This window comes from Stegodyphus dumicola, chromosome 3 (assembly GCF_044657685.1).
Source record: "Stegodyphus dumicola isolate Sdum_Otavi_A_Nest chromosome 3, ASM4465768v1".
Lineage (NCBI taxonomy): Eukaryota > Metazoa > Arthropoda > Arachnida > Araneae > Eresidae > Stegodyphus > Stegodyphus dumicola.
This window is the reverse complement of record NC_140770.1, coordinates 127,014,081-127,036,245: the sequence shown is the minus strand read 5'-3', so window position 1 is coordinate 127,036,245 and position 22,165 is coordinate 127,014,081. Positions and strand designations below refer to the sequence as shown.

The 22,165-nt window shown below is 33.8% G+C and overlaps 1 protein-coding gene across 2 annotated transcripts in view; it reads left to right on the top strand.

Moving 5' to 3' along the window:
- The first annotated feature begins 3,592 nt into the window (after positions 1-3,592).
- The window catches only part of LOC118188266 (zinc finger protein 423-like), a 171,608-nt gene continuing 153,035 nt past the window's right edge, over positions 3,593-22,165 (top strand). For both annotated transcript variants that reach the window (XM_085813286.1, XM_085813285.1), the window contains exon 1: positions 3,593-4,863. In XM_085813286.1, the coding sequence (XP_085669412.1) occupies positions 4,836-4,863 (28 nt within the window). In that variant the 5' untranslated portion in view covers positions 3,593-4,835. The remainder of the gene's footprint in view (positions 4,864-22,165) is intronic.

Sequence of the window (22,165 nt, the reverse complement as noted above, 5' to 3'; positions counted from 1 at the left end):
GAAAGCCTCGTGTCATTTCGTTTTATTTCTGATTTATACTCGGATGACTGATTGAGTTTTTGCTTATTTGATATCTTTCCGAGTATATTAATTCAATGAGAATTTTTGTTATCAAACAATTAATCTTCATTAAAATATATTCTTTCGGAAGATACGCTTTCTTCCGCGTGTTTATATTCTAAAATATTTTCCAAAGGTGGTTCATTTAAAACTCTTCAAACGATTTCATTTTCTGTGCTATATCTGCTGGATTATTACTATTATTTTTCCCTAACAATTATTTTATGTTTTTGATCTTTACTACCATTCTCGTTTCCGTTTCTCTACAAGAATGTAAATGAGGTAGAAGGAGACAGTATTTTTTTTTTTTTTTTTTTTTTTTTTTTTTTTTTAAGGAAGGTTTCGGGAGTTTAATTCAGAGTTTGTTTTACCTCTCGAGGCCACGTTACTAGGTTAAGCTAACTCAGATAAAATTGTATTACTCGGCTTTGCATTATAGTTGCCGATATTTAAATTTTTACGTCAGTAAGAAGTTTTGAGACAACTTCGCGTTAAATCCTTTGTGTAGCCTTTGACTTGGTCTTAAATATTAAATTTGAATTTACTATTTCTTAAAGTTACATGACACAACTGATTGGCTAATTTGTAAGCACAAATCGTGCATTTATGTTATTAAGCATAAAAAGATTTGTTTAAATTTTATCAAGTTTATGTTGTTAACTTAGACGCAAATATAATTCGTTCCTAGTCTGTTAGGAGTTTGTACTTAGGTTATGCTATCAAAGCAAGCTCAATTTTATAGTACATTTATTAGGTATTTCTCCCACTTCCCTAGCGTCCTTCGTAGTGTAGTGGTTCTGCATGCTAGGCTGGTGTTCCAGAGGTCCATGGTTCGATTCCCGGCGAAGGCGGTTGCATATTTTTTATCTTTTCTGCTTCCAGTCAACCTAATGACTCTACACATTTACTAAATATAAAAAACAGATGGAAGAGAAATCCCAAAGTGTACTCAAAAATCTATGTTCTGAACTGTCTTACTGCGGACCTTGAAAATTCCTTAAAACACATCTATTGAAAGCATGAATATTAAACATATTTCTGATCCCACAAAAGGGTCTTCATTGATCATAAGTGAGTGTCACTAACAAGATTCATGTCCATTATATTTATAAAATGGAGAAATATTTATATTTATTGCGAATTCTAACTTTGAACTGAAAACAAAAATTAAAAAAATCTGAAAGCATCCAGATTTTACATTACGCCCAGAGGGCGGTTTTTTTAACGTGTCGTGTGTTACCATTATTTATTAAATATCATGTCCTTCGCACTTAAACCATAAAATTCAATTCAACAGCAGTATGGTAAAATAATTTTAAAATAAGCATATCTTTTGAATTTCCGATACACAGTCTCGCGCACTGGAGATAATTTTTTTTCGTAGAGTATTGCCATTGGTAGCTTTGAAATCGTTAAGTTTGTTAATCAAAAATTCGTTATTAAAGTTTTACAAAATATGAAATAGATAATGAAGCAAATTCCAAATTTGGGCTCCCAGATGCCCATATTCGGAATTGAATAGTGCAAAGAGCATAATATTTAATAAATAAAGGTAACACAGAAAACGTTAAAAAAGTTCCTTTGCGCGTAATATAAAATCTGAAAGCTTTCAGATTTTATTTATTTATTTATTTATTTATTTTTTTTTTATTTTTTTTCCATTGAGTATAAAAAGTAATACTTTTTACTTCGTTATTACGGCATCGGTGACGAAGTTTGTTATTCGCAGAATGAAAGTCAAAATAAAATGTGTTGGGCTTTTAGATGAGTAGAAATAAATTTCATTATTTCGTTTTAACAATATGAGAAAAAGAATTCTGAGATATAAAAGAACTTTTTTGGGGGGTATGATTTTTATTGAAATAAAGCATAATAAAAAATTAATATATGAACTAATAAGTAAAACTCCCTCATTTGCAGTATAGGCTCCAAACTTCATAGCTTCGAGAAGAACTATAAAACTATACTTACTTTGTTGAGACTTCTGTCATCTCCAAAAAGGTAAATGTTCAGGGGAAAAAAAAAAAAAAAAAAAGGGAAAAAGAATCATTTTGTTCACTGTATGTAGGAAAAAAAAAATCAGTATTTCGTTTTATTTTCACACATGAAAATAAATCTATTTTATATTATTTTAGATAACTAAAAAATAAGGTATAAAAAATTACTGATACATCTTTATGAAAGGGATTAACTATAAAAAAATCTGAAAGGTTTCAGATTTTAAATTACGTCCAAAGGGGCTTTTTTTAACGTTTTGTGTGTTACCTTTATTTATTAAATATCATGTTCTTTACACTTAAACCATAAAATTCAATTCAAGAGCACTGTCGCAAAATAATTTAAAAATGAACAAATCTTTAGAATTTCCGATAGACAGTTCCGCGCGCTGGAAAGAATTTTTTTTTTTTTTTTTTTTTTCCCGTAGAGTGTTGCCATTGCTCGCTTTGAAATCCCTGAGTTTGTTAATCAAAAATTCGTTAAAGTTTTAGTAAATATGAAATCGATCATAAAACAAATTCCAAATTTCAAATTTGGTCTTCCACATGCCTATATTCGTAGAAGGATTACATCATTCAAAATTCGATAGCTCTGTGCACCTTTTTTTAACACAATGCGGAAAATATGCATACATTTGTGCAGATTTTTCATTATTTAATTTCTTCAAATATAATGGAGGACTCTAACGTTTGGAGGCAACAGTTTAAAAAGTGAAACGGACATTTATAGCGATTCAACGCAAATCACAAAACGAAAACAATAGTCCTTCAGACAAAGATCCTTTGAACTAATAAATATTATTCAATTTATCACTTTAGCCACTTAGTTTTGCCTTTTTCGATTTTAAACAAAAAAATAATTTCGATAAACAACATTTAAATTTCGATGAATAAGACTTAAAATTTGTATCCCGAATTAATTAATTTGATTTTGATTTGAGGAGTCTTTAGAAAAATTACATGGAATCTCAGAATTCCGTAGAACACAACTTGAAGACTACTGCGTTAGAGTAACTATGTATTTTCCGCTTACAGAAAAACGCCCGATTATCCACATAGAGTATGGTTTCGGTCAATCTGGATATTTGGTAATCTAACTTCGATATAATTAAATTATATCTAGAAAACGATATAATTTAATTTACCTTTCATTAAACGACATTCTATTACCATTCTTTCACTCCTGTGGTGAAAACATTCAGTAAACCCAGATTAAACTAAAAAAAAAAAAAAAAAAGAGAGAGAGAGAGAGATAAATAAATAAAGAAAAGAATATACACAATAATAAAGCGATCGCGTGCCGCTTTAGATAAAAGAGGCGAGCATCTCTTCGCCAAAAAGAGGTGCTGTAACACTAGCTTTCCCCTTCGAGTCAGACTGCCCCCTCCCCTTCTGATGACCAATCAGCGGAAGATGACTCCAGGCAATGTGAACTCGAAGTTGCCCGGCCCCTCTACCGAAGGTGGATTCTTTACCCACTTGTATCACCGGTCCACAGCGGAGGTTTCAGTATGAGTTTCGGAGTTAAACGAGGAACACACGCACGTGGTCCGTTCAAAAAGGGATGGATTGTCCTTCTTTGGTGGAAACGATTGCGTCACGACACTCCTTCCCTTTGGCGTGTACAATAATCACTCTCTTCAGTTTCCACTTTCCATCCTACATCGTAGAAAGAGTTGTCTGCCCTTTTCCTGCTTCCTCCAAGGAGAGTATATCGCCGGAAGTTTAGGCAGTCTATATTATTGGTTTATATTTTGTGATACTTTAAGCGAGATTTGAATAAGTCTGCTTGATACTTTGCGAGAACTTAGTCATTTGCATTAGATAGGAAATAGCCATAGCTTACCACTAATGATTCTTTTTTATGTGTATTTTTCTTAAATTCTAATGAGTTTTAAATACGGGACATGTGAAAATAAATGGCTAACTCTATCAAGAAAATATGCTTCTGTTTCATACGATCCATGGATATTACTTGCACTTAGAAGGTAGTTTATTAACTTTGAGTAGAAATTAAATATTTCTATAGGATGCGTTTATTTTTTGAATCATTCTAAACTAATATAGTAGTGGAATATACAGTTAAATATAGAATTTGTTTATTTTTGTAGAAGAATGAATATTTATCCAGAAATATTCGAAGATCTAACATTTCAAATAAAGAAACGTTTTGGAACAATCCAACTTATCTGAATTTCAGTTAAGAAAATAACTTTATGCATGAAGTTCATAAATTATCCATGGATGTTCTGGAGTTAAGATAAATCAGTCTTCTAAACCATTCTTTTATTGCCACTGAAATATTTGGTCTTTTAGTGATTAACAGCTTGGAAGTCTTCTGTTTTGAGAATAATAAACAATTTTTTATAGTTATATTAAAATAAATTATCAAACCAATAAGATAATTTAATGTAAACGCGTAATAATTCATGCAAAGGAGTATTTCTAATTTACATATTCAAAAGCTCGATATTTTTGCAGGATGAGATATACATTTGTTTGAATCTGATGGCAATAAAACACGTGGACTTCGCACAAGAAGCTTTCAGTGCTTTATACCAAAAACTGGAAAATTTTCAAGAATATTTATGATGATACTTTTCTAATTTAATGAATCAAAGTTAGAGTTAATTTTATGGATAAAAATTGACATTTTGAGAATTAAATGTGGACACTGGATACTTCGATAACCAACCTCGACATACTAAATACCATTATGGGTAGCTCATGAGTATACCAGCATGTTATATTATTCTATAATCAGCTTTCTAATTGGAGATGAAATATTTTGAATCCTCGGTCAAACGTAAGTACTTTGCCTTATTATGTAGAAATTAATATTTTCTGTGTTACATTTTGTTACATTAAATAATTTTATGAAGTAATTATTTACATTCAGTACTAACTTATGTAAAATAAGTTGCATTCGTACGTGAAGCGTGGTAAGCCATAGTATTTTATGTTCGGAAAAAAATTGCTTTTTATTTTCAAGCATAAATTAGCATTTTTATCAAAAAGATATATTTATTATTAATATATTGTTACAGTTTTCATTATCGTTCGTTTAAAACAAACGGCGTTTATTAATTTCTATAACGAATAAATTTAATTCTTGTATTGAAATGTTCATATAACAGTTACAAAGATTACAAAACACTATATATCATTGAAGGTTACAAAACATTATATATCATTATGATAAATAGAAGTTAAAAAATTCTGAAAGGCCATAATAAAAAGTTTTGCATTTCTTAATATTAGTTTGTATGCTGTAGTACAATAATATATTTGGTCCTTTATTTTATTTTATTTATTTATTTATTGAAAAATATATGGTTTTTGAAAGCATACGTTTATGTGATTGTTTCGGTACATATACCGAACGGGAAAAAATTACCTCTAAGATTTCTAAAATATTCATCATAATACGATCTGTCATTCAATAGCATAGGTATTGTAACTTTGTTATAATATGTATCTTAAAAATTTAAGGGGGGGAGGTGTCTTTAGTTTGGCGTACATCTTGAATAATACCCTGTTGATTTTTACAGTAATCAGATATACATTTCTTTTCTTCAAGAGAAAAAAAATTTTGGTCTGTAAATCGATAGAATGTTAAAATCTACGCCAATCTAAGATTTTTTTTTTGGTTTAATTTTGAATTTTATATTGGTGTGATGCTCTTTCAGTTATACATGTATAACCGTTTAATCCCGCTTAACTTGAAAGCTGCATAGAATGACACTGTCATGCAATGTTAAACTTCACAGTTTTTGCATTAACAAAAATTCGTAGTAGTTTCTAAAACATTTTATTTGATTAAATGCAATTTATGGAATTTGTGAGTAATTCAAAAAGAGAACAAAAAGAAAATATTTAAACGCAAAACTTAAGTGTCTCCCTTTACGTCCTTAATATTTTAAGCTTGCTAAGTTAAATCTTTAAAGCCTATATTCATATTCGCTATATTCGCTTTCCATTTACAAAAGTATGATAAAAAATACCACCTTATAATTTGTATCATAAGTATTTACTTCTAAGCAGCTCATGGGCATAGGCACAAACTGATTTTGGCTTAAGTGCACGAACGAATTTTAGTTCCACCATTCATTACCCAGCATAATGCGGAACATCTCCATACACATATACATAAATTATTTGTAGTAATAACTTCATATATTAAATGTTTTTCGAGAACTTTTTGCGTTGAGAATTTTCTACATCACCCAGGTAGAAACATAACTGTATTTTTCTTTAACTCAGATAATATTAATTAATATATGCTCGAAAATTGCAATAAAAGTTTTCTTTTACAGGTTATTCGTTAAATTAAAAGCTACATAAAATAAATTTCTGAATTTAGTAAGATACATTTACGGGTAGCATAATTCACTCAGCTGTTAATTCACACAAATGTAGAAGATATTGTTACGAATTTGGTATTTAAAAAGCTAATGTTAGTTCAATTATAAATTAAATCGTTTTATTTCTCGCGCAGTGCAGCGCGTGACGAATATTAAAAGAAAACTACTGTGAGATATTGTAATACTGCATGATAATTTGAGAAAATTTAAGCATTTTTTTTTGTTGTGATAATAATAAATTTTTGTTCATTTTTCATCGGACTTGTGCATTCATTTCATAACGAACCCGTACGCACGCAACAATTTTTGGTGTCAGGAGTGGGGTTTGAATGCCAATCACAAGAGCGATGGAAGAGCAATTAAGACAGCTGATATCAGCGTTTGCCTCGTTTAAAGAAGAAATGAAAGCAGAGATGAAATGTAATCAGGAAAAGATTGAAGCAGGACAGGAAAAGATTGAAGCAAGACAAGAAGAGATGAAAAGAGAAATTACCAGCGTAATAGAAAACAAATTCGAGGTTATGGAAGGCAGAATTGACGCAGTTGAGAATAAAGTTGGAAACTTTGAAGAAAAAGTTTCTTCGGTAAAAGAAGAAATAGAAGAGAGAGTTTCTGCCGTGGAACAACAAATTAATGATAGAGTTTCTGCGGTCACCAAAGAAGTTGATGATTTAAAGAAATTCGTAGCGACGGCAGGTAGCAATCCGGAAGGTTTCAAATTTTTATCGATGCCTGCTCGTTCCGTTCTGAAACTATCTACATATGATGGGAAGACCTCCTGGCAGGTGTATAGGACACAGTTTTCTATCGTGGCGGATGCGAATGGATGGGATTCCCAAGCTAAGGCCTGTCATCTCGCCGCTTCTCTAAGAGCCGACGCAGCGGATATCCTTCAGACTCTTCCCGAAAACAAAAGACTAGACTTTGAAGCTCTATCTGGCGCATTGGAGCTGCGCTTTGGAGAGAAGTGTTTAAAAGACTACAGCAGGTTTCAACTAAAATCCCGTCAGCAAAAGCCCACCGAAACACTTCAGGAGCTCGCCACGGATGTTGAAAGGCTGTCCCACCTTGCCTTTACAGAGTGCCCGAGAGAAACGAGGGAAATCCTGTCGCTGCAATATTTCATCGATGGCATTCGGGACCCTGAAATACAGAAAGCACTGCGAATGGCAGATGTAAAGGATGTAAAAAGCGCTCTGTTGTACGCCGTGAAATTGGAGGCAGCCCAGCAAGCAACTCTTAGGGATCGCTACCCAGTCAGAGCTGTGCGAGTCCACGACCCAGGGGACCAATTGATGGCTCGTTTAGATGATTTATCCAGACAAGTCGATGCTTTGATACGGAGTAGCAGTGAGAACAAAATGGCTGTAAGATGTTGGAGATGTGGTTCTGAAGGTCACCTACGACGGCATTGCAGAACACCCCGGGGCACGGATAATAAAACGGATGAGTTGACAAGACCAGTGAATGCTTTAAGACGGAATAGTGGTGAAACAAAACCGATCCTAAAGTGCTGGAATTGCGGTGTTGAAGGCCACCTACGAAGGAACTGCAGAACTCCCCAGAGCACGGAAAATAAGGCATACGATTTAAACAGACAATTAAATGCCACGGGAAGGAAAAGGACTGACAAGAAACCAAAGTGCTGGAACTGTGGAGCTGAAGGCCACGTACGAAAGAATTGCAGAACACCCCAGGGTACGAAAATTGAGACAATTTCTGAGCAACGACGCAGGAAACAAATTAATGACCATATCAAGGAACGGAGGTTGCGAGATAATGAAAAACCCTGTTTTAAAGCGCTTAAGATCTCTATAGTGAGTGGCAACAATAACGGACTGTCCATCAATGGGGATATCGATGGAGTTCCTTGCAATATGATCATTGACACAGGAGCTAATGTTACCATCATTAGGAAAGATTTAGCTGAACAGTTTAAAGATAAACTTATTTGGACGCCATCCTGTGTTACCCTTCAGACTGCGTCTGGTGACAAGATCGACATAACTGGGAAGTTAAACGTAAACATCACGTTTGGAAGTGCCGCCTACCATCACACGGCATATGTGGCGGATATTACAGATCCATGCATACTCGGATTGGACTTTTTAAGGAAATACAATTTTTCCTTAGATTTCAAAAACAATAAGCTGCTTTCAACATCTGATGGCATGATTATCCATCCTCAAAAGGGATCCTCGCCTATAAATGTCGACGCCTTGTCCGAAAGATCGAGCTCGGGAAGCTGCCGAAATCATACCAGGGTCGAAAGGAAACTCAAGACTACCAGCTATTCTCCATCCCAGAAGCTCTTCGGTCGAGACCTTCGTCTGCCTTGTGACCGCCTGTTTAGTCGCCCTACGGATGCGCCTTCATCGCCTGAGGAACACATCCAAGATGCCCAGGCCCGGTTTGAGGGAATGCACCGTTCTGCACGAAAGCGAGTCTACTTGGCGACGGAGAAAATGAAGACCAGATGCGACACAAGAGCTACTAGACATAGATCCAACAAAGGAGACAAGGTGTGGTTGTGGAACCTAATTCAACGAAAAGGACTGAGTCCTAAATTACAGTCACCTTCGGATGGTCCATATACAGTGCTGAACACGAATGACGTCGTGGTTCGGATTCGTGAGTCTTCGAACTCTTACGACAGGTTAGCTTATTACTATGGCCATAGTACATAATTTAAATAATTGTAAATAGTATAAGACCATGGTCCATTTTGTTTTTAAATGTGTATTTGATTTGCATTTAGTATTTGATAGCATTTGATTTGTTTAAGTTAGTTATTGCATTTATTGTTTATATTGTTTGATATTGTAATGTAATGTTTATGCCTCAGTTGCATTTATGCCACAGTTGTAAGTTTAGCTTCCTGTCCAGGGATTGTACTGCCCGGGACGTGCAGTCCTTGGGAAGGGGGCAGTGTTACGAATTTGGTATTTAAAAAGCTAATGTTAGTTCAATTATAAATTAAATCGTTTTATTTCTCGCGCAGTGCAGCGCGTGACGAATATTAAAAGAAAACTACTGTGAGATATTGTAATACTGCATGATAATTTGAGAAAATTTAAGCATTTTTTTTTTTGTTGTGATAATAATAAATTTTTGTTCATTTTTCATCGGACTTGTGCATTCATTTCATAACGAACCCGTACGCACGCAACAATATATAAGAGATTCCGCTTTTAGAAGCACAGCATCAAACAGGTTTGATGCTGTGTAAGTTGCATTTATCAAAACATACCGAGAAATTTAAATTAAATGTGCAGATAATTCTCCATGAAATGTTCTACCCATAATATATACGACAACAGTTATCTACTCGCTTACATCGAGATTTCAATATTTATTTTTTTACTTATCATTGTCGACTTTTGAATAAATGAAAAAGGCCTTGGAACTTTGTAAGTCGCGTTTTAAGTTCGATGCCCCTTAAAAGAACGAAAGGCTGCAGAGGCGCTTTCGTGGGTGGATCCTTCCTTAACACCCGTGAAATCATTTATTTTAGAAAGTTTCTATTAAAACATACCTCGAAGCCTGCAGATCATATGCGCTTTGTCACATTTAATTACATGAACTAAAATTCTATATTCAACTACGTAATTCTTTGAGCTATTTAGCATTACGTAAGAAAAAGTGAAGAATGGCTATTAAAAATACACCAGACCTTTAAACCATTTTATATATGAAGAAATAAACCTTTAAGTGCTTTCTAATTGAGGAAATTATTAAATTTATTGGTTTCTTCAGAAAAAATTGGAAACGTATTTTTACCACTCTACGATTTTCTTTAATAGCAATTATTAGCTCAAAGGGCATTAGCCCAGAAGGGCTATTAATTTCGTTTTAGCATTTTGCTTTACTATAAATTTTGCTTTACTATACATTCACTATAAATGCCGGTTCACTTTTCAAATTGTTGCACCAAACATTATCGCCCTGTGTTATAATTAAAGAAATTAAATAATGAAGAATCTGCATATTGCATGTATGCAAATGCATGTATGTTTCTCGCATTGGAATAAAACAAAGGTACCTAGAGCCATCAAATTCTGAATAACGTAATCTTCCACCGAATATGGGCATCTGGAAGCTCTAATTTGGAATTTACGAATTTTTGATTAAGAAACTCAAAGATTTCAAAGCGAGCAATGTCAACACTGTACGGAAAAAAAAAAAAAAAAAAAATCTCCAGCGCGCGATGCTGTGTATCGGAAATTCTAAAGATATGCTCATTTTGAAATTATTTTGCGATATTGTTGTTGAACTGAATTTTTATTGTTTAAGTGCTAAGAACATGATATTTAATAAATATATGATATTTAATATAAAAGTAACACACAAAACGTTAAACAAGCGTCTCTTTGGGCGTAATATAAAATCTGAAAACGTTAAGAATTTTTTAGCTTAAATTTTAATTATGCAGTTACTATATGAATTCTCGGAAGGCTCGGCTTAGGAGAAATCCTGACTATAATTAATTTAAGTTATTGTAATATCACTTATATAGTGTGTCATATTTAACAATTATAACAACTCCAATATAGTTTAATTCATCATATGAATAATCACATGTGACTATATTCATGGTATATCTATGATCATAACGTTTCGTCATAAAATTCCCCGATTTAGATTTTTGATTTTATAACTGATTTTGATATTTTAAAGCATTAGTATTATTTAAATGGTGGACATTAGTATTGTTATGGAAGCCTGATAGTAATTCATTTGTATTTGAATCTATGCTGAAGACATTGGGTCTAGTGGCACTTGCGCACAAACCGAAAAGCAGGGACACTTACGCACAAAAAAACTTCCAATGCTTTATTCCAGCTTTTAGAGGCTTGGTAGAGTTTTGAGGCACGTTTTTGAATCATCCGTTGCCACGAAATTAGTTATGACATTTTCGATCTCTTGCCAACCAGATATTTAAACAAGGATGGAACTTTACGTAAATGTTTTAAAAAACTCGCGGGGTAGGAGGGGACTAAGAATGCACAAAAAACCTCAAAACAGGAACTATCACTACTTAAGAAAAATCATGCGGCAGTTTCATTTTCTCTTATAGACTGTGCTGAAGTGTTACTTATTGTCCATGACTGGATACAGTTGCTAGAAAATTTCATGTTCCCGCAGGGACGATACGCGCATATGCCACTTGTGCAGAACTGCCATATACACAAGTGTCTCATTACCAGACGCTGGCGTTGAGAACGCTTATGTCCTACGATCTCAAAAATCTGCGTATAATTTTGGACTTCTAAAATACTTAATTGTTAACTGTATGCTCTTCAAATACTTAACAGTTAACGGGGTATACTTTTAACAGTAAGTACTGTTAAAGTAAATTTTTATTTAAAGTATTTTTAACAGTTAAGTTACTGTTAAAAGTACTTTTAACAGCAAGTCTGTTTTAACAGTAAGTCTGTTTTAACAGAAAGTCTGTTTTAACAGTAAGTCTACTGTTAGTATACTAAATATTATAAAAGTACATATTTTGTATGTTATGTGTATTAAATACTGTTACGTGTATTAAGTACTGAAAGCATACACGAGGCGTATTAGGGAGGTCCAGAGTTAGAACGCTGGCGAGGGCAATGAAACATTCTTCACGTCTTCAGCATCGGGGAAAAAAAACAACTCGTGACTATTGCCCTTTGTGATGACATAAACGCATTTCAAAATCTTCTTTTCGCCATTTCTCTTCGCTCAGTTGATTTCAGTTGGAAGCTTTTAATTTCTAATTTGTTGCAAGTTTTATTTGATTTCCATGTGGTAAGGAATACATTTTAGCCCTTTTTAAAAACAAGAATTTTTAACTATCGTTTATGAATTATATATATACATGTATATGTGTGTGTGTGTGTTTGTATAATAAATTGGAATGGTTTATTGCGTAGATATTCGAATCCTGTCGATTAGCTTTACATTTTTGTTACCATTGACGTAAAAAGAGAGCAGCGCAGCAGCTGTCTAGTTAGGCCAAGAAGCAAAGTGTGATGAGTCTAGTTAGGCCAAGAAGCAAAGTGTGATGAGTCTAGTTAGGCCAAGAAGCAAAGTGTGATGAGTCTAGTTAGGCCAAGAAGCAAAGTGTGATGAGTCTAGTTAGGCCAAGAAGCAAAGTGTGATGAGTCTAGTTAGGCCAAGAAGCAAAGTGTGATGAGTCTAGTTAGGCCAAGAAGCAAAGTGTGATGAGTCTAGTTAGGCCAAGAAGCAAAGTGTGATGAGTTCAGAACGAAATTTTAGTTCACAATGGGTGCCAAGTGATTTGTGGTTGCAAAAGTTAAATTAAAATAAAAACGAATATTTAAATGAGTCATGGCTTCGTCTTGTTTTGTCTATACAACTTCCAAGTTTGTTCTTCACTGTGGATCTTTTATGTGCGCTTAAATGTCTATCTACGCAATCAACGTTTCCATTTTTTTACGTACGTATGCATTTATATGTCTGTGTGTATGTATTTGTTAGCGTAAAGGGGCGGTAGCCCAGAAAGTTTGCTAGTCTCAAAACGGCATTTTGTGGCGTTTCACTATAAACGGAAAATCACTTTTTAAATTATTGTCACCAAATATTACTGTCCTTTATTATATTTAAAGAAATTAAATAATGAAGAATCGGCATGAATGTATGTATGTTCCTTACACTGTGAAAAAATGACGGTACCTAGAATTATCGTCTCCCAGATGGTATAGTGGTTAGGGAAGCCTACTACAGTATCGAAGGACCCGGGTTCGAATCCCGAAGAAGACGCGAATGCTTGTAAATGTATAGTGCCTGCGCGGCATGGGAGCACTCTAAATAGGCGGCGAGCCGAAAGTCTTCTCGCTGGGAGGTGGAGAGGTGTGGGAGAATCCCCAGATGCTCTCCCTCACGATTGGGATGGAAAATAGAAGTCCAACCTCAAAACAAAACTCTGGCAACCATTTTTTTAAGCAATATGAACGCGAAAACAACAACAAAAACCTAGAGCCATCAAATTTTAAATAGCGTTGAGGATAATATAAACTCTGAAAACTTTTAAATTTAAGTTTCTTTTTGATGAAATTCTTGTCATTTATAAGCCAAATATTTATGTAACTGATTTTCGCTACTTTAAAATTATACTAATTCTTTGTTGGAATTAGTCTGGCTCTTCTTTTCAGAAATGTGGTCTGGGTGTCCGGAATGTCTTTATTTTCTATTTCATTTTAAATAAAAGCTACTTTGAATAGACAATCAGGTCTATTTCTTCACCTCAGGGTGTTAGAGATTACGTTGCTTTACACCTTTCAGTCACTTGCTCTTCTCTTCCTTTCTCAGACATTAGTTAGCCTGAAATAATAGAATAAAAAGATAAGTTCTCTTTTAAATCTTGCTAGAGTCTTGCTTTCACTATTCTTATCTCCTTCTTCTATTCTGAATGAATGTGTCAGACAGTAGTATCTTTTGTATCGCTTTTATGCTCGTTTCTCGTTTTTTTCCCCCGAGTATCTGTCTACATGCTGCAGATTTTACTTCTTTTCGAGTGAAAACTGTGATGCATTTAGAATTTAGTTTATAAATTTTTTTTTTTTTTTTTTTTTTTTTTTTTTTTTTTTGTATTTAAGAATACTTACTTTAGCTTGAGGTAATAATTAATGGATCGAATGATTCCTACGGTTGTGTCTTAAAGTTTCTATTAACCTGTCTGCATCTTTATGGTCGTCTGCATTGGTAATAATAATGGACAGAATGTTTTCTTTACAATTTTATCATAAAGTTATCGTAAATCTAACTGCAGCTTAATGATCGTCTGCATATTTCAAGTTTCGAAATTTGGTTAACCTTCAAACATTAGTTTTGGAAAAGCAATTGAGCATTACCTGAAACATTCTAAGAAACTCAAAATGTTTTCAGAAAACAGCTGAATATTATCTACGATTGAACTATAAAAACTTCGAAATGGTTTGAGAAACAGTAGAAGTCTATACTTACAGTTGATATATTTATGAACTTCAAGTTGTTTTGAGGAAGCATTTAAAAATAACCTATAGTTGAAATGTTTTAAAAATTTAACTGTTCGGACAAAAATGGTTAAATATTAACTAAAACATGCTAAGAATTTTAAAATATGAAAATTTTACTTGCAGAAATTTTTAAGAATTTAGAAGAATTTTGAGGAAGTTAGTTGAGCATTTACTGATAATTCTCAACTTTTTTTTTAATTCGAAAATTAAACCAATTTAAAAATTAAATAAATTACCTAGTCTTCTCTTACATTTGAACTAATTCTATAATCAGAGCAAATTCAAAAACACCGGTTCAATAATATCTTCTGAAGGGAAAAATGCAAGATTTTTGGTCTCTTGAAATATATTGAATTATTTTTATTTAAAACAAGCTCCCAACAAAATACAAATATTTACTTTTTTCAATATTATTTTGAAAACACCTACTTAAAAAGAAGTTATATATATATAAGATAAAATATGTAAACCAGCATTATAATTCAATTTAGCAATAGGCTTTTGATTCCTCATTTTAAATTTGGGTATTTACTCTCTCTATTCTAAAAATCGTAATAACATTTCTGTACTGCGTCATTTCTAGATCAGTCCATCTTGCATGTCTTGCGTAAAGCTGATGATGCAGCTAAGTCGGAACTAAAACACTAAATTTTGAGAACTGAAATCTTTCTAACCTAAACCAAAACCTTCTATTCGTGAGCTTCCATACTGAATAAATGCACACTTAGCTTCTACCTCTGTTGCTGATTAGACGTTATTTCGCTATGTTCCCTTCTTATCGGAATAGTATCAAAAATGTAAATATTCTGGAAATAGGCACGATTGAATTGCCAAGTAAATTGTGGCCACAAATATCAGTTGAAATAAAAGTGAATATTTTATCTTCCTCGGCCGCCAAGTTTCGTAGGAAAATTATGGACTAAACATTTTAGCATTCTACGTAATCAGAATTTATCCTCTTCACTAAGGATCTATACGCTCTACGCAGGGCTTAATTTCTAAAACTAGAAGTGTCGGAGCCCTATGGAAGATGGTCAGCAAAGAAGAACAAAAGCAAAGAAATAAATAAATTCAGTCGTAATTTAAAAATTAAATAGTTAACTGTTACAAAATTAATTATTATTTAATTAATATTAGTAATTAAAATTTTTTAATTATTATTTAATTAAATAAAATTAATTATTTTTATTAAAATAGTTAAATATTGAAAGATTAAAGTAATTAAATAATTAAAATTAAATAAAATATAAAAGAAATATATTAAAATTTAATAAGCGATTTGTAATATAGTTTTATTGCAAAATATAAAAATTTCAAGATCAAATTCCTACTGAAATTGTTGTTCAGTTACATAAATGAAGCGCTGGATCCTTCTGATTTAGGGCTCCGGTGCCTGTTCCGACTAAAATTATAATTTATCCCCAAAACTAAGAAGTACGGGAACCGGGCTCCTGTGGGCTCCGGCGCAATTTAAGCTCTGACTCTACGCCATCCGTATCTTTGCGTTTCTGCGCCTCAGTGTTCCTACATCAATATTTCCAAATGTGTTTTTATTACACACCCACACATCCACATATATATATATATAGAGAGAGAGAGCTTTATTTATATTACTTCCTTTTGTCACACCGCACTTCTTAATCTCCCCCACTCTAAAAATTAAAAAACAGCGATAAAAATATATATTCATAGGTTAAAAAGAGTAAGAAGTGTTAATGTTAAAAAGAAAAATAACTGACAGAAACATTACTTTTATTTGAAACTGCACGAAACAATTTAAATAAAAAATTGCCCGTGTATTTTGTATTTGCTTCTCATTTTATTCAAGTAACTTATCGATAAACTATATGGGTGATAGTCAGTTTTCCCACGAACTTATATACATATTTTCAATTTTAAATATATAATATTTCGATATATATATACGGCAGACAGCGTCGCTAACCAATACACCGGCTGGGCAGCTATGATCAAAGCTAGAAAATACACTCATGTCCATATATTAAGGATAATTCGGAGTCACGCGGAAATCGAACTCTAAAATAAATATATCACCTGTAAAATCTGTACACACATCTTCAAGAATCATATGCAAATTTCAGGAAGTAACCAGATGACACCGATGGTACGTCACAATGACGAGAGTGTAAGAGAGTGATATATAAGGAATACAGGCAAAGAAGGAAAATTGTTCGCAGGCGCTTTATAAGCATTTCAGTGCAATAACCGAATAGTTATGACACAAAGGACGCATTTGCATGTTTTTACGTGGTAGAATTATCGGCCGTCTGGAATGTGGGCGTACCCAATTGGAAGTATCAGACGAACTTGGAATTGCCCACAGTGTCATCTCCAGGCTTTGGCAACAATTCCAAGATGATGGTAATGTGAGTAGATGTTACAGCACAGGTCGCCCCAGAGTTACAACGTGGAATGAGGACCGGTATTTTGCAGTTATTGCCAAAAGAAACAGGCGGAGCACAGCCTCAGACCTGTCTCGTCAGCTCTCTTCAGCCACTGGTACGACAATTTCAAGGTAGACCGTGTACAGGCTTAGGGCAGATTGGTCTATATGCTCGTAGACCTGTCAGATGCGTTCCACTTAACTGCAACTCACTGTCGCCTGCGGTTAGCCTGAAGTAGAGAGCATGCATTGTGGATACCGCAGCAGTGGGCTTGTGTGATGTTACCCGACGAGTCCAGGTTTAGCTTGCAGTCTGATTCTCACCGGACTTTCATATGGAAAGCTCCAGGTACCCGTTACCACCAAGAAAACATCATTGAACGACACCGTTACGGTGGTGCAGGAGTGCTCGTTTGGGGTGGAATTATTCTGGGTTCCAGAACTGACCTGCATGTTCAAATTGGAACCATGACAAGCCAAATCTATCGGGACGTCATTCTGGAACAACATGTACGTTTGTTTCGGGGCGCCATAAGCGCACAATTTGTGTTTATGGATGACAACACCCGTCCTCACCGTGAAAATATCGTAAGCGAATGCCTTCAGTCGGAGGATATCACCCGTATGGACTGGCCAGCATTCTCACCGGACTTGAATCTAGTAGAGCACGTGTGGGACATGCTTGGCTGACAAGTTGTAGCCCGTCAACCTCCTCCTACGTGTCTACCGGAACTTCGGAGAGCATTGCTATTTGAGTGGTGTAATATTCCCCAAGATCAAATCGATAATTTGATACTCAGCATGCCTAGGCGTTGTACGGACTGTATTGCATCGTCTGGGAGACATACAATGTATTAACAATCATACCAACCATGTAATATTGTTTTTTTTTTTTTTTTTTTTTTTTTTTTTTTTTGTAAATAGGTTTTTTTTTTGTAATTTGCTCCAGGGAGAAAAAATCGCTAATTTTTTTAATAATATCAAACACATAGCATCTTTTTTTGCTCTTTACCTTTTGTTTAATAAATAAGCTTTACAAATAAGTCAAATTTGTTTTGCTTCCAACTCTTCCTTTGCCTGATTTTGCGTTATTCTTAATTTATGGACATGAGTGTATTTTCAAAAATTTTATTTTAAGCTGCTGGTCCTTAAGTTTTTACATACCAAAATTCTTGCGGCGTTTTTAGTACCAGTGCTTATGCCACACGAAGATGTCCTGTCGTGGCAAATCCTATGTGAGTTTTGCTCTAGGAAAGACCACGATAGCGATAACTGCAGTGAAGAGCCATGATGTGCAAACAGCAAAGGACGGAGAGAAGACCACACAGCATTGCGTAGACTACGTTTTTCTTCTAGAAGATTAAAAAGGAATGTCTAACAATGAATAGGAGGCATTTGTGGTCACCGTAAAAAATGTGTAGTTTAAAAAGCCCTACCTTAGAAACCACTCGCGGCGAAACACGCAAGGGTTAACTGCATCTCTCCTGCTAAGCAGATAGCCCTCCTTAATCTTGTCTAATTAATTAATTAATTAATTAATCGCTTATTACTGGAAGCTCAATACTTTCTTTGGCCCTTGTTTCTGAAATTCGTATTTCTTTACTTATGGTTAATTTCTGACGCTGTGGGCAAGCCCGAACTTTTAACTGAAAAAGAAAGAAAAAATATTCATCTTTCGTGCTCTTTCCTTGAAAATTGCTAATTCATAAGAATACAGTAAGAAAGGCGAAACCACGCCCATTCTGTAAAAGTACGACTTGAATTATTAATGTCTGCATGAAAAGTCGTAACTAATTGTTGTTTACGATGTACAGTTGTCAGATTTCTGAAAGAAATTTTCCAAAGATCTCCTTGATCATCCTTCTCACAATTTATTCCTGAATTGCAATAGGAGGCTCGTTGGTATAATTACAGTGCCTTTCCGTAAGGCCCCATTGACCACCCAGATTCATTATTAATAGTTGTTCACGGTGGTATATTTTAATTCGCATTCGTGGTTTTTTTTAATAGACCAGCTCTGATTCAGTGTGACAGAAGCATTGATCATAGCGATAAAAAAAAGTTTCGAAGTAGTCCTTTTCTTTCAAGAAAACGAATACGAGTTTCTGATTTGTGATCTAGACAGTATACTTCCAAGTATGGTTTTCTTTCGGTTTCATTATAGATTATTCATTTTAAGCCCAAAACGGCGCTAGTCCATAAGGGCTATTATTCTCGAAATGGCATTTTGCCTCGAATCACTATAAACGTCTGTATTACTTTTCAGATTGTTGCCACCAAATATTATCTCTCTGCATTAGATTTAAAGAAAGCAAATAATGAAAAATCTGAATGTATGTATGTTTCTCGCATTATGAAAAAAACGACAGTACTTAGAGCCATCGAATTATCTATAACTTAGTCCTCCACCGCAACATAGGTACCTGGAAAACCGAATTTGAAATTAGCTTTATTACCTATTTCGTATTTTGCAAACTTTTAGCGAATTTTCGATGAAAATACTCAACGATTTCAAAGCGGTCGATGGAAACACTGGACGGTAAAAAAACATTTTTATCTCCAGCGCGCGCGAGACTGTCCATCGGAAATTCTAAAGATATGTAGTTTTTAAATACTTTTAGCCCAAAGGAACCAAATGCTCTCGAAACATGTATGTGTGTGTAAATTAAAAAAACTAAATTTTAACAGCCAACCATATTGAGTTTTTCTAAGCTTTAAAAAATATGCAGGGTTTTCAAAATTCCATGACACATTTTAAAACTTTCCTAAAAAATAATCTGCGCCGTCGATACAAAACTCACTTAATCCCGAATAAAGACAAATTTCTGAAGTACTTCTCCCCTCCAATATTTCACAAATGCTCATCGATGAGTCCATTTTCGGGGATTAGTGAAAGGTCTCTGCGTCATTGGGAAGATTTGTTCGGATGTATTAGCTGGCTGATACAACAGATGAAGGAAAAAGTGTTGATTATCTCTTTCAACGACCTGCTCAGTTCCCTATCAGAAAGACCATCATTGAGACCATTTGTAAAAGAAAAGTACCTCTGTCAAAATCTGCGAAGACAGAGATCATTCATAAAAGTATTTAATCAAAATTTGCTGCGAAGTTGTATAGGAAGCATACGGCCAAGAGATGCGGTGAATACTCCTTTCTTCAGATTTAATCTCATGTGATTTTGTTCTTATATAGATTTGTGAAAGATACCGCCTTTGTGTCTCCACATTATTAGTATAATTAATTTTATTTTCTATAAGTTTGCAAATTTTGGCCTTATTCTAGCTTTTTGGCCCAACAGCGGCCGACGGGTAAAGTCCTTGAACACTGGTAGCTCGATCCGAGGTTCGAATCCCGCGAACGAGCTGGCTGTATGGACGTTTTCGTGGTTTTTCCCATGTGTAACGTGTTAATAGAAGCCAGTTTTCCTTAGAAAGTCCTCCACGAATTCAGCCCTCCCTTCCGTGCGGTACCTTAGGGCGGAACACGTAAATAATAATAATAACAACTCTACCTTTTTTGTAAGTATAAGTCGGTTTCAGATTAAAACTGAAATTAGCAACAGTGTTCTTAATTTGTGTTGAAACAAATTCGTTATTCTAGACATTTCAATTTATAATGTGTTGCATATTTTCTATTAGGATAAACATCTAAAGCTGAAACTAACAGGATAGGTATGGATGTCGCGTGCCAACACGAACATAATCATTTGTTAAATTAAGTTTTGTCTGATAATCATTTAAATTAAAAAGTTTTATAATTTTTTTCTAGCATTGTGTAGATAATGATTTTTTTAAATAAATTTGTTAAGCATTAAATTTTCTTCTGTTAAAGAAAATGTTCTAAAAAACTCTTATTCAGCTAGTGAATTAAACTTTCTTGTAGACTTTCTCTCTCAGTAACAAATCTTCTGATAATTTTGTTTTTTGTTATTCTCTTTTTCTCATATTTATCACTATAATCAACGCTAATAATTCCCTGCATTTGAACTCTGCGAACCAATATTCGTACTTCTAATAAATTGCTTTTTATGAAGAGAAATCGCTCGTATTTCTTGAGAAATGTGTTCAGTATTCTGAGTTCAGTTCTTGACATAAATGTCGATTTTGCGACATCAGAATCGCCATACATATCGAATATTGAATGTATGGTCATTTTGAGTTCGATCTTTATTCAAACAAGTCTGTATAGTTCTCTAGGTTTAACATTAGCAGTTAATGATCTGTATGAAACAATCAAACAATTCATGTTTCCAACAATAATTGTAAATAATACACTAGCTTAGTATATTACTATGTAAAAAATTAATGAATTATTATGTGTATTATTCACAATTATTGTTGGATATTATTATATTATATGTGTATTATTCGCAATTATTGTTGACAATTATTGTTATTATATGTAATGTTTTACATCCGAGGCATAAAAGTCAAATTTCGAACTTGTTTAACAGTAAACTTGATAACCGCAAAAATTTTCCGCCACCGATTAATTCATGCAAGAAAAATTATTTACAAACAAAATATTCCTGCAAAAGATTCTCTACATTCTCATCCCCTATTCTTCAAACACTGAGAATCTTGGGAAAAAAATCGAAAACCAGAATTATTTCCTCCCTTATTTCGTCGCATCTTTTGAATTCTAAAGAATCTGAATACACTAAAAGAACGTTAAAAGATATAACTCTAGAAATATAAGTTTTCTGACCTTCAACAGAAGAGTTCATTAAAAAAAATCTGACAGGTTTCAGATATTAAATTACGTCCGAAGGGGTGTTTTTGTAACGTTTTGTGTGTTATCTTTATTGATTAAATATTATGTTCTTCGCACTTAAACCATTAAATTCAGTTGAACAGCAATGTCGCAAAATAATTTTAAAATGAGCATATCTTCAAAATTTCCGATACACAGTTCCGCGCTCTGGAGATAAAAAGTTTTTTCCCCCGTAGAGTGTTGCCATTGCTCGCTTTGAAATCGTTGACTTTGTTAATCAAAAATTCTTTAAAGGTTTACAAAATATGAAATCGAATCTGAAAGCCCGAATTTGAAATTTGGGCTTTCAGATGACCATATTCGCAGTAGATTTACGTCATTTAATATTGGACTGCTCTAGGTACCGTTGTTTTATAACAATGCGAGAAAAATACATACATTTATGAAGATTCTTCATTATTTAATTTCTTCAAATATAATACAGGGCGATAGTATTTGGTGGCAATTATTTTAAAAGTGATGCAGCAACTTAAAGTTTTCAACGCGAAATCGCAAAACGAAAACAATAGTCCTTTTTAGTCCAAAGGGTCAAAGCCCCTTTGGACTAAAAAGAAGCATAGAATTTATGACGGA